The sequence below is a fragment of the Martes martes genome (genome assembly GCF_963455335.1).
Source record: "Martes martes genome assembly, chromosome: 7".
NCBI classification, from domain to species: Eukaryota; Metazoa; Chordata; class Mammalia; order Carnivora; family Mustelidae; genus Martes; species Martes martes.
This window is the reverse complement of record NC_137894.1, coordinates 37,084,492-37,098,877: the sequence shown is the minus strand read 5'-3', so window position 1 is coordinate 37,098,877 and position 14,386 is coordinate 37,084,492. Positions and strand designations below refer to the sequence as shown.

The window sequence follows — 14,386 nt, the reverse complement described above, 5'->3', positions numbered from 1 at the left end:
CTTCACAGCACTCACCATATCACAAACCCTCCCCAATATCCATAACCCTACCACCCTCTCCACACCCCACCTCCCCCCCGCAACCCTCAGTTTGTTTTGTGTGATTAAGATTCTCTTATGTTTGTCTCCCTCCTGATCCCGTCTTGTTTCATTTTTTCCTTCCCTATTCCCCAAACCCCCTACTCGGCCTCTCAACTTCCTCATATCAGGGAGATCATATGATAATTGTCTTTCTCTGATTGACTTATTTCACTCAGCATAATACCTTCTAGTTCCATCCACGTCATTGCAAATGGCAAGATTTCATTTCTTTTGATGGCTGCGTAGTATTCCATTGTATATATACACCACATCTTCTTTATCCATTCATTTGTTGATGGACATCTAGGTTCTTTCCATAGTTTGGCTTTTGTGGACATGGCTGCTATAAACATTCGGGTGCACGTGCCCCTTCGGATCACTACATTTGGATCTTTAGGGTAAATACCCAGTAGTGTGGTTGCTGGGCCGTAGAGTAGCTCTATTTTCAACTTTTTGAGGAAACTCCATACTGTTTTCCAGAGTGGCTGCACCAGCTTGCATTCCCACCAGCAGTGTAGGAGTGTTCCCCTTTCTCAGCATCCTCGCGAGCATCTGTTGTTTCCTCACTTGTTAATTTTAGCCGTCTGACTGGCATGAGGTGGTATCTCATTGTGGTTTTGATTTGTATTTCCCTGATGCCGAGGAGGCTAGTATTACCTTGATCCCAAAACCAGACAAAGACTCCAACAAAAAGAAGAATTACAGACCAATATCCTTGATGAACACATCTCTATTAACAGTACTTTGAATACCATGTTTCCAAAATTACTGAAGAGTTTAGTCTCTTGTTGCAGCATTTATTTTCTTCTTTAGTTTCAAAGATGCCGTGAGATATTATGATTTCTGTTTATGGTTATGATTGCAAAGGCTCGTTTGGCAATTTTCTAGCATTAATTTATAAAATGCACTTAAGTAAATGAAAATATGAAAATAAAGTGCTTCTTATTTAATTCTATGGCAGAATCTTAATATAGCTTCACATCAGTTAACCACAACACCCAAAATAACTAGTTCTGATATTTGTGGTAAGAAATGCAAGGAGAAAATTTAAAAGTTAAATGTGTTTGTGACTGTGAGTAATTTATCACTCCCTGAGTTTTTAAAATTAACACATGTTAACATTTTTCTCCAGGAGACTTCTGGGGGTTAGTTTCTGTAGAGGTTCCACCAATATGGAGTAACTTCTTAGGAGGGGAGTGATAGTCTCTTTCCTCAATTAAGTTTAAATATAAATTATAAACGCTTGTCTGTGTTACAAAAGTTGGGATTATCAAATAACATTATTTGCTGATGGCACTTTTGATTACACTTTACCACTTGAAAAAGTTTGTTTTTATTTATTAAGTCATCACAGAAGAGACTTCTAATTTTCAGAATTCAGTGTTGGAGATCGGTACCTATCTAATAAAGAACAGGCATTTCCCAGTCAACTGGGAGATGAGAATTTGGCTATTCAGGCCAATAGAATACTTTAATGGGCCTATTTAATCAGTGGGACTTTTCCAGGAAGAAATGGTAACTGCAAATCTCTTCAAATTTTTGGGAATGAGTCCCTGCAGAAAACTGAAATTTCAGTTCACACATTTTCCTCTCTAAATTTTAATTCTATCTTTATTCTGATACCTGAGGATTCCCCCCCCCGCCTTTTTTTTTTTTTTTTTGCAAAATCAGCTATGTATTTAGTTTTATTTGGGGCTGGAGGAAACTTATATTTTATCTAACATCTTTAGTAAGCATTTTGTATTATCTGAATTTGTCGTCTGAGTTTTGGAGTTAATAGAATATTTCCATGATCATATTTATTCAGTGAAACCTCCAGGAATGAGGGTGGTTGTAAGCATTTAGAAGTAGGAGAAGACGGAAATAAATATTCCATGATATCTGTATTTTTGCCTTCCCAAGCCTCTGCTCACAAGGGAATATGACTAGCTACTTGCCAATGAAATGACTGTATAATAGAATCCATTAGGTTGCTATCTGTTGGGCAACATCTATTTCATATTTGTTGATCTTATAAATGCTCTTGTGAATACTATTATGCTTATGTCCTTGAGTACCTTAGTGAGAGTGTATCTAGGGGATAGACCTAAAAAGTGGAATTTCTGAGTTATTGATTTAGAACTTTAGTAGATTTTCCAAAGATCTCTCTCTCTTTTTTTTTTTTTTAAAGATTTTATTTATTTATTTGTCAGAGAGAGAGAGAGAGAGAGAGAGCGAGCGAGCGAGCACAGGCAGACAAAGCGGCAGAGGGAGAAGCAGGCTCCCTGTGGGGCAAGGAGCCCGATGTGGGACTCGATCCCAGGACGCTGGGATCATGACCTGAGCCGAAGGCAGCTGCTTAACCAACTGAGCCACCCAGGTGTCCCTCCAAAGATCTCTTTAAACTGATTCTTCAATTTATACTTCCTACCAACAAGAGTTTTCCCTGATTACTAGTGAGATTGAAAATCTTTTCATGTGTTTACTGTCCATTCTCTGTAATTTCTTATATTATGTTGCTTATATTTTACTTACTGATTTTTAGGATTTTTAAAAATATACTCTGGATAATCATAATTTGTCAGTGGTACACATTTTAGATACTTCCTCCTTGTCTTCTCATTTTGTTCACGGTATCTCTTCTCATATAAAAGGTATATAATTTTAATGTCAAATTTAACCACTTTTTCCCATTAGAGTTTGTATTTTTAAAAAAATCCTTTCCTACTTCACTGTCATAGAAATACTCTAAAATTTCTTATGAAATTTTTAAAGTTTTCTTTTTTGCTTATGACTTTAATATAGCTGGAATTGGTTTTTGTATAGAGTATAAGATAGTGATTGAGTGTTATTATTTACTTCTGTACTCATTTTTACTCTTCCCTATGAATTTTACAATTTTTTGTTAAAACCCATGACAAAATCTGGGTGCAGGGAGTTGGAATTGTATTGAATTTATAGGTTACTTTGGAGAAAACGACAATAATATGGAATATTTCCATCCATGAACACAATGAATTTCTTCATTTATTTAAGTCTTCTTTGTGTTCTTCAATAAGTTTTTATCATTTTATCCATAAAAGTTCTTTACATTACTCATTAAGTCTGTTTCAATGTGTCTGATAGTTTTGCTTAGTTGAGGATTTTTTAAAATATGCATTCTGTTTTATAATATTTTCTTACCTTTTAATTTTGAACAATTTAAAATCTACAGGACAAATAAAATAGTAGTATAATGAACACCTGTATACCCCCCGCAAGGTCCACACATTGCTAACATTTTACTTATTCCCTTTATTTACACACACACACACACACACACACACACACACACAATTTTTTATTTGCTGAAACATTAAAGAGTAAATTGTGCTTTATCACATTGTATCCCTAAATATTTCAATATGTATCTCAAAGAACATCCTTATATAAAACCTTATAACAGTATGATACCCAGGGAATTTAATACTCGATTTGTTACAGTATCAATATACTATGGTTTTATTTAATGTGTAATCTACTGAATGGGATTTTTAAAATAATGAGCATGGGGGAAAACAAGAGAGAGAGGCAAACCAAGAAACTGACTCTTAAGTATAGAGAACAAATTGATGGTTACCAGAGAGGAGGTGGGCAGGGGGATGGGATAAATAGGTGATGCGGATTAAGGAGTGCACTTGTGGTGAACACCGGTTGTTTTATGTGAGAGTTGAATCACTAAATCGTACACCTGAAGCTAATATTATACTATATGTTTACTAACTGGAACTTAAATTAAAACTTTAAAAAATAGCTTTCTAAATAGTTACTACAAATGATTATAAGCTCTTGATTTTGTGTTATTGTGTACATCGCAACAATGAAAATGTTAGTACTAAGAATTTGGCTGTAGATTTTCTTGGAAGCAATGATAAATTCTTAGTGTAATAATTTAACTCTAGTGTTTTTGGCTTTTCTCTGTAGATAATCAAGTTACCTAGAAATAACAATATAGTTTTTATTTTCTCTTCTATATCGTAATGAAATTAATTTTAAAAAAAGAGTCCTCCAAGTAATTTTAAATCCTGATTACTTTATTTGATATGTATATATTTAAAGGTATGTGTCTTAGATATGTTTAAAACTACATGAAAATAACATATAAATTTTTGTATTTTAGGAAAATTCACGAATTGTGAGGGTCAAAGTTATAGCTGGAATAGGCCTTGCCAAAAAGGATATCTTGGGAGCTAGGTAAGTATGTTAAGTTGGATTGTAATTTCAAAGTGCACTGATTGATAATTTTTTTTGGAACTTTGATGAGATGAATAATTGAATAATATTATTGGTAAATTATTGTGCAAAATGGAATAATTATATTTCCAACTGATGTTGCCAATAAATTCCTGTATCTACCACATGGCAATGGTGGGGATTCTGGAAACCCAGAGAGTAGATTCCCAATCTGTGTCTGCCTGTCTGTTGACCCTGAATCACACATGTGATAGCAGATTCAAAGCAACTTGGCTAAAGACAAAAAATCTGAATAGAGGTAAGAGTTGCTGTCTAAGAAACATGGTTGTGGTTCTCATCTAGAGAAGATTATTAATTGGATGATAAAATAAAACCAATAATCATCAGAGAAAAATTGCAGAATCCAGGGTCTCTACAACTTGTAATGTCCAGGATATAATCCAAAATTATTTGATCTATAAAGAATCAGGAAAATGGAACACATTCTCAGTAGAAAAAAGAAAATGTACTAAAAAACATTTTTATACCTGATATTGTACCACTAAAGATTAGAAATCTCAAGAATGAGATAGAAACCATAAAAAATGAAAATTCTAGAACTGAAAATTATAATATTTGAAATTACAAGTCAGGTAGAATTAACACCAGAATTCAGACGAAGAGGAAAACTTAATTGAACTAAAAACTAGATCAGTAGAAATTATTTCCTAATTAACAAATGAGAGACATGGAGCACCTGCATGGCTCAGTCACTTAAGTGTCCAACTCTTGATCTTGGCTCAGGTCTCGATCTCAGGATGGAGAGTTCAAGCCCTGCCTTGGGCTCCACACTAGGTATGGAGCGTACTAAAAATAAAAAAAGAGAGAGAGAGAGAGAGGGAGAGAGAGACAAAATTGAAACTTTTTTTTAAATGAACAGTGACTCAGGGACGTCTTAGATAATATCAGACAGTCTCACATACAGGAAGTTAAGCCCTAGAAATAGAGGAGAAGGGAAAAAATGAGGTAAAACATTTTTAAAGGAAATAATGGCCCACTTTTAAAAATTTGATGAAAGATACAAATATATAGTATTCATAAATCCCAAGCAGAATAACACTAGGAAGAACTACTAAGGCACATCCTAGTCAAACTGTTGAAAGCCCAAGTGTAAACAGAAATCCTGGCAGAAGAAAGAGAAGAAAATGACATTAGGTACAAGGGAGCTACAATTCAGTTAAGGGCTGACTTCTCCCAAGAAACTATGGAGGCAGGAAGAAATTGGTACATAGAATAACAACTCTCAATCCAGAATTCTGTATTCAGTGAAAATATCCTCCAGGATGATGACAAAATAGAGATATTTTCAGATAAAACTATGAGATTTTATTATTGGCAGATCTGCCCTATAAGAAGAGGTAAAGGAAGTTCTTCCAGCTTAAAAAAAAAGTAGATAATAGATGGAAACTCAGATCCTCAGAAAAGAATAAAGAAATGGTAACTATCTGGGAATATGAAAAACTTAAAACACTTCTTGCAGGACTTTTATTATATGTGGATGGAATATATATAACAACTATACAATAAAGGACAGGAATGGGTGTGGGTTATCATTACAAAAAGAAGAACTATTTTTAGTTGCTGCCTAGGCATTTTACGTTATGATAACCCTGCTCACCCCCAGAGTCTGGACATTTAGGTAAGGACCTGAGCTTAGGATTCCTGCCACAAGTTACCTCTATGCTTTCCCCAGGGCACCCTTTTTAAAATAACCACTTAGAGTTAAGACAACAAAAAGTTACTGACCTCCACCCCAACCACTTTATAAGTAATAGTTGCTTGCCACCCTGTTCTTTATCTCCTACATGCTTATGACCTGGTAACAGAGGTTTGCCTTTCCTCTGTCTTGTTTCTCCTCCCCAGTTCCTCCCATTTCTGAGATCTGTAAGTAACAAACCTTGTGCTTTACCTCCTTTATGTGGGTATATTAAAAGCACCTTCAATCAAAATGACCCTGGGGCTTTCACTTCCCCAAAGTGGGAGCCCAGATGCTGTGGGAGCTTCCTGTCCAACCCCATGTGGGTGGTTTATTCCTCCTCACTCAGTAGATCCTAATCTGCATATTCTTAATTTAATACACTAGCTCCAGCTCCTCAACACAGTAATGGACCTGTTTACTAAACTAAATAAATGTTTAGTAGAGTGGTTCAGTATTAAATATAAGTAGAATAAAAAATTAAGGGTGTGTCTTATAATATCTAGGTAAACCACTGAAAGTAATGTAAAGAATTATTGATAAAAAGCCAATAGACATTTTTAAATGAAATTCCCGAAAAAGTGAAATAATTAAATAAAAGCCCAGGAAAGGAAGAATAAATGACCTAAATGATCCAAAAAAAGAAAAAAAAGGAAGAAGAAGAAGAAATAGAAAAAGAATAAAAGAGGAAGGGGAAGAATAAAGAACCTGTTATAAATTGGTAGACCTAAATCTAGTCTTACCAATAATAGTATTAAACATTTATGGACAAAGGTAAATATGAGGCAGAGGTTGTTAGAATGGATTGAAAAACAAGACCCAATTACATGTTGTTTATAAAAGATATATTTAAAAGAGACACAGCTAAGGAGATATAAAATGGACCCAAAGAAATATGCCACACAGACAGTAAGAATAAGACTGAAGTGGATTTATTAATATCTGATAAAATAGATTTCAACACCAGAAAGTATTTGCAGATATGTCATAACAACAAAAGAGTAACCAGGAGGCCATAACAATCATAAATCACAAATAAATTATAAAACAATCACAAGTATGTACCTATTAATAGAGCTTGAAAATATATGAAACAACACTGGACAGAATTAAAAGGATAAATTAAAAAATTCCACAATCATAGTGGGGATATCAACACCTCTCTCAGCAATAGATGAAACAACTAGATTAGAAAATCAACAAAAACACAAATTTGGACAATATTATGAGCAACTTCAACATAAGGAACACAGTTTCTAACAATTGCACATATACACTCTTTTCAAGTGGATGTAGTACATTCACCAGCATGGCGCATAAATGTATTATTTATCTATTTCTACAAGACTATGATTACCATAAAATTAGCTTAAAAGAACAAACACTTATTATCTCAGTTTCTGTGAGTCAGAATCCATGCATGGTTTAGCTTTGTTGTCTGCTTCAGGGTCTCACATAACTGCAGTGGAAATATTGGCTAGGGGTATGGCCTCATCTGAGTCGTCTTTGGGGAAGAATCCACTTTCAAACCCATGTGGATATTGATAGCATTCAGATCCTTTCAGCTGCCAGACTGAGAGTTCATTTTTGCTGGCTATCAGTCAGAGGCCACCCTAAGTTCCTTACTGTATGACCTTCATATGGCAGCTTGCAAGCTAACGACTTGCTTTTTCAAAGCTAGCAAAGGAGGGCATCTCTAAGCATTGGTGGGTTACAGTCTTACATAATACAATCACATACATTTTGTCACTTTTGCCATAATGTATTGGTTAGAATACATAAGTCTTTCCCACATTTAAGAGGAGGATAACTCAAAGGTCATGAACATTAGGAGGTGGGGATAATAGGAGCTGCCCTAGAGTCTGTCAGCCATAATATTGGGCCATAAAACAATAAATCAAAAAACTGCAAAATTCACATTATTTTCAAGTGCATATGGTACATTTACCAACACACACCATTTTAGAACAAGTCTCAGGAATTTTGAAAACATAGAAATTATATAGAGGATGTTCTCTGATAACAGTGGAATTAAATTATAAATAAATAATATTATGATATTTAGAAAACCCCCAAATACTTGGAAGTAAAACAGTATTCTTCTTAATAATCTATGGGTCAAAGAAAAAACCACAAGAGAAATTAGGAAACATTTTGAACAGAATGAAAATGAAAATACAACAATATCAAAATTTTGGGGATGCAGCTAGAGTAATATTTAGAGGAAAATATATAGTTTTATATTTTTTTATTTTTTTTTAAAGATTTTATTTATTTATTTGACAGTGAGAGATGGAACACAAGCAGGGGGAGTGGGAGAGGGAGAAGCAGGCTTCCCGCTGAGCAGGGAGCCCGATGCGGGGCCCGATCCCAGGACCCTGGGACCACGACCCGAGCTGAAGGCAGACACTTAACGACTGAGCCACCCAGGCGCCCCGAAAATATGTAGTTTTAAAGTGCCTAACTTAGAAAAGGAGCAAAATCTAATGAATGATTTGAGTTCTGATCTTAAGAAATTAGAGAAAGAGCATATTAAGTCCAAAGTAAGTAGAAGGAAGAAAATAATAAAGGTAACGGCAGAAATTAGTGAAGTAGAAAGTGCATAATGATAGAAAATAATCATTGCAGTCAAAAGCTTTCTTTTTTTTTTTTGAAGGGGTCAATAAAAATTTTAAACTTCTAGGGACGCCTGGGTGGCTCAGTGGGTTAAAACCTCTGCCTTCAGCTCAGGTCATGATCTCAGGGTTCTGGGATGGAGCCCCACATCGGGCTCTCTGCTCAGCAGGGAGCCTGCTTCCCGCCCCCCACCTGTCTCTCTGTCAAATAAATAAATAAAATCTTAAAAAAAAACCACTTAAAAATTTTAAACTTCTAGCTAGACTGATCAAGAACAAAAGAGAGAAGGCACAAATTACCATAATAGGAATGAAAGCAGATGCATTGCTATAGATCCTATGGAACAGAAAAAACAAAAAGGGAACACTGTGCACAACCTCATACCTATAAGGAATTGTACACAACTTAGATGAAGTAGACAAAATCCTTGAAAGACAAAAATTACCAAAATTAATCACAGAAGAAATAGAAAGTTTGAATAGCCCTGTATTGAACAGTATATAACAATACATGACAAGGTGAGGATTTTTCTAGGAATGTAAGGTTTATGCAACATTTTAAAAAAGAATCTATCAGTGTAGGATATAGTGGAAGTGCCTTCTCTTCCAGTCTCTTTGGTCTCAGCAACAGAAACAAGATGACAAAGGAAATGTCATCATTTAGAAAGCATCACAGTAAGATGTACTTGATATGCCGCCACTGGAGCTCTAAGGCCTATTACCTTCAGAGTCAGCCTGTGGCAAATGTGGCTATCCTGTCAGGCAGAAGAGAAAGTATAACTAGCCAAGGCTAAAAGACGAAATACTGCTGGGACAAGTTGAATGAGGTCCCCAAAAATTGTATACCACAGACGGATTCCATTAAGAACAAGTAAACTCTGCTGGGGCCTCCAGTTATCCTAAGGATTTCAACAGTTAGTCACACAGTAATAAATGTTCTGGTTTAAAAAAAAAAAATCTATCGGGGCACCTGGGTGACTCATTCGGTTAAGTATCTGCCTTTAGCTCAGGTCATGATCTCAGGGTCCTGGGATCGAGTCCCACATTGGGCTCCTTGCTCAGTGGGGAGCCTGTTTCTTCCTCTCCCTTCACCCCCACCCCCACTCATGCCCTCTTTCAAATAAATAAATAAAATCTATCAATGTAATTCATCGTATTAATATAGTACAGAAAAAAACCCACAGTATTACTTCAGTAGATACAGAAAGTACATTTGACAAAATCTAACACCTGTTCATGTTAAAAAAAAGAAAATCTCAGCAGGCTAAGAGTGAAATGTAAGATTGATTTAACATCCAAAGAGTAATCAATGCTTTCATCATATTAATAGAATAAATGAAAAAATCATGATCATTTCAGTGAAAGCAAAAAAACCATCTGACAAAATTCAGCACACATTCATGATAGAAACTCCTAACAGACTAGGGACAGATGGGAATGTTCTAAACCTGATTAAGGTTATTGTGAAAAAACCAATAGCTAACATCATTCTCAGTGGTGGCAGTCTGAATGCTTTCTACTTAAATTCAGGAATAAGACAAGGTTTTGTGCTCTTACAGTCAATTCAACACTGTACTGGATGTCCTAGCCATATAATGTGGCAAAGGAGAAGAAATTAAAGTTATTCAGACTGAAAAGGAAGAAAACTGTCTTTATTTGCCGACAACATGATCAAGTACATGGAAAGCCCTAAAGAGTCTACAAAAAATCTGCTAGACCTAATAAGGTATAAGGCCACAGGATACAAACTCAATGTACCAAAATTGGTTATATTTTTATATACTATCAATGAACAATTGGAAAATAATTTTTTAAAAAATATCCATTTACAATAGCATAAAAACAAAACTAAGTGGGACACCTGGGTAGCGCAGTTGGTTAGGGATCCATCTCTTGATCTCAGCTCAGGTCTTCATCTTAGGGTTGTGAGTTCAAGCCCCATGTTGGACTCCACACTGGGCATGGAGTTTACTAAAACAAAACAAAACAACAAGAACAGAAACCCTAGAAATATATTTAACAAAAGATTTGCATGAAAACTACAAGACATTGCTGAGGGAGATCAAAGATTTAAATCAATGGATAAATATACTTATGTTCATGAATTGGAAGATTCATTTTTCTTAGAGTTTTATCTTTCTTCAAATTGATTAGATTTGACACAATCCCAGTCAAAATCCCAGCATGTGTTTTTGGAGAAATTGATAAACTGATTCCATTATTTTTATGGAAAGTCAAAGGGCACGGAATAAACCAAAGCAGTTTCATAAAAGAAAAAGAGAGTGGCATTGGCATAAGAATAGATATATTGTTCAGTGGAATAGAAGAAAAGAGTATAGAAACACATACACAAACACACACACAAAGACATATACCAAATATACATATATATACACATATACATTTTCACCAAAATGTGTTAAGGTAATTGAAGAGAAGGATAGCCATCGGTACTGGAACAACAGGTTGTCTGTATGGAACAAAATTAATCTCGGTCCTTACCACACATTATATAGAAAATTAATAAGAGCTAAAATTATAAAATTTCTACAGGGACACGTAGGAGAAAAATCTGTGCTCTCCTGGGTTACGCAAAGATTTCTTGAGTGGGACTTAAAAAATATGAACCATAAAGGAAGAAAAATGTTGAAATGGACTTCATCAGGATTAAAAACTTTTATTTGCAAGACACAGGTAATAATAAGAAAAGGCAAGCCACAGATGGGGAGAAAATATTTTCAAAACATATATTTGAGGGGCGCCTGGGTGGCTCAGTGGGTTAAAGCCTCTGCCTTCAGCTCAGGTCATGATCCCAGAGTCCTGGGATCGAGCCCCACATCGGGCTCTCTGCTCAGCAGGGAGCCTGCTTCCTCCTCTCTCTCTGCCTGCCTCTCTGCCTACTTGTGATCTCCGTCAAATAAAAAAAAAGCAACAACATATATTTGATAGAAGCCTTTAACTCACGATATATAAAGACTTCTTACAACTCAAACTAATGTATAAAATAGCTAATTAAAAAATGGGCAAAACCCTTCTCAGACCTTTTAGTTATGAGTCAGAACAATAAGAAGTTGTTCTTAAAGTTTTTGAAACCATAGATGAGATTGTGAAGGGAAAACTTTGAGAGAACAAAAAGCCAGTGGCAATAGTTAGGGAATTTTAGTATTTAACTGGTAGTTGCTGGAGAGGAGCCTAAGAGAGAGACTGAGAGGGAACAGTTAGAATAGTATGAGGACAACCAGAAAGGGGGTGTGTCATGAAAGCAAATGAGATTAGTTTCAAAGAGGAAGTAATCAGTAGTATCAAAAATAGAGAGGACCAACAAAATAAGTGTCTGGAAGGTTTTGATTGCTTTAGCAACCTTCTTTTAGAGAAGCAGTTTCAGAGGAATGGGTAGGAAGGAAAGAGATAGAAACCAAATTCTAGGGCTTTGAAGAGCAGAGGGAGTTGAGGGAATGAAGAAAGGGAGTGGTTGGCTGTGTGGCTGAGAACATGGCCTCTGGAGCCAGGTGCTAGAGTGTCAGTTCTCGTCCTTGCACTTACACTTTATGATCTGCAATAAGTTGGCTGACCTGTCTCTCTGTACAAAAAGAAAGACAATAAACATACCTACCTCATAAGGAGTTATAAGGATTCCAAGAGTTAATATATATAAACTGTTTAGAAAGGTGCCTGGCACAGAGTAATTACTGTGTAAGTATTAGTCATTATTGTTATTAATATTATTGCAGATTATTTTCCTGGAAAGTTTGAGATTGGAAGAAAGACAATCTAGCTCACTCTGCTGGAGGAAGGAGAGGGAGTTAAGGAGGGGGAAGAGTTTAAAAACGTGTTTATATGATTAGAAAAACCTTGGTCAAAAGAAATCTGACAATATAAAAGGAAGAAGTGAGAACAGATGATGAAAGATTTCAGAGTACGTGGGAGGAACATGCACAAAGAGGAACTGGCCCCAACCAGGGAGCACAGTGCCTGAGTCAGTGAGGTTAGGGATAAGGATGCGTTATGATAAATACCAGCATATTGAAAGTGGTCTGATGGCTTTGATGTTTGTCAAGTAAAGTAAGAGGTAAGGTTGTATGAGGAAATGGGAGGAGAAGTTGGTAGAGGAGAATCATGAGTATTTAGGATCCTCAGAGGAATTGGAGAAATTTGACCATGGACAAGTAAAGTATCTACAGTCTTTTACTTTGCAAACTTAAATATCACAAGATTTTTCTTTTCCATGTCTCTTTGTAGAAAGGGTTACATTATTTTCAACTGAAAACACTTTGTCTTATTTTGTAAAAAAAAAAAAAAAAGAAAGAAAAAGTTTACACCCATGAGGTAACTTGGAACAACCTGAAGTCTTGCAAAGCTAATCTTGAGAATCGTTAAATTGACCATCTTAACCCCAAAAAAGAAAGAATGTAATAAAAATGGAACAAATTTTCAAAAATCTAAAAAGGTTGGAAATCATTAAATTAGATTAAAAGGTTTTCTTTCCAATTCTTTGTCTTTTTCACTAACACAGTACTTTAGCTTTTTAACAAGATGCAGAAATTACTATAATTATTTATTCCTGCTTAAGGAACCCTTCTGTTTAAGCATAGGAAATAATTATAGAAATTGCTAACAAGGAAAAATCTGTGATTTTTATAGTTTGAGCAATCTGAGTTTGGGAATAAGCAACAATTATTATTTTTTTTTTATTTTAACAGTGATCCTTATGTGAGAGTGACGTTATATGATCCAATGAATGGAGTTTTTACAAGTGTGCAAACAAAAACCATTAAAAAGGTTAGACTTAGCAATATTCAAAAAAATTTTAAATATATTTTTTTATTTTTATATGACAAAATGTAAAAAAAATAGTTATACTATGTTTATTGTCTTTTAGACTTTGAATCCAAAATGGAATGAAGAAATATTATTCAGAGTAAGTATGTATTTAATTTCAGTAAAACAGGAAAAAAATTTTCTGAGTAGGTTAGAATGATGAGTTACCATTTATAACATTCTAAAATGTATCTTACTAGAATTTATCTAGATTTATAAAAATTTAAAAAGAGTTAAATCTAGGTATCTCCTTGACGACGTGATCCTGGAATCACTTATCTTAAAAAAAAAATGTATGTAAGGTAACAAAGAGGTAAAAGACAATTTTAAACCTGGAATTATCTTATTCTACTTTAATTCTGATTTAGAGATTATATGGTAGTCTTACTCCAATTTAGCAGATTTTGATGTTTTCTCCTAAAGATCATGCAATTTTGTGTCTCCCCGGTCATTTATTAAATAGGCTGATCTGGACAAGAGATGGTGAGGGCCTACTACTGAATGTATGCATTTCTTTTTAGACACGCTTCATTCACGTTCCTGCCTTCCCCCTCAGCCTTCCTCCCTATAGCATAAGAGCAAACTCCAAATCAGCAGTTACTTCGGACTCCTTAGGAGGGCCCTCAGGTTGACAGTGCCTCCTTGTAACTGTTTCTAAGAGTCCTTGCTGATATGGGAATCAGCACCCTCCCAGCAGCGATAGAGATGCAAACAGTCATCTCCCCTTCTCTGCTGGATCATTCCCATTTGTACATTCTGTCCTTTAAATGTCCTGCCTTGACCTCACAGTCCTCTTTAGCTTTGACTTATTTCTCTGTTCACCTGAATAATCAGTGTTGTTGAAAGAGTTGCCTGCCCCCATCACGTCTGCTTCTCTGATGCATTCCTTAACCCACTCTAGTCTAACCCAAACCCGCATCGTTGC

General features: G+C 35.3%; 1 protein-coding gene across 1 annotated transcript in view; it reads left to right on the top strand.

Annotated features, from left to right (window-relative positions):
• NEDD4 (NEDD4 E3 ubiquitin protein ligase) overlaps positions 1–14,386 on the top strand; it is a 120,402-nt gene that overhangs the window by 11,520 nt on the left and 94,496 nt on the right. Inside the window, exons 2-4 of the mRNA XM_080807818.1 lie at positions 4,220–4,293; positions 13,344–13,422; positions 13,523–13,561. Coding sequence (XP_080663944.1) covers positions 4,220–4,293; positions 13,344–13,422; positions 13,523–13,561 — 192 coding nt within the window. The remainder of the gene's footprint in view (positions 1–4,219; positions 4,294–13,343; positions 13,423–13,522; positions 13,562–14,386) is intronic.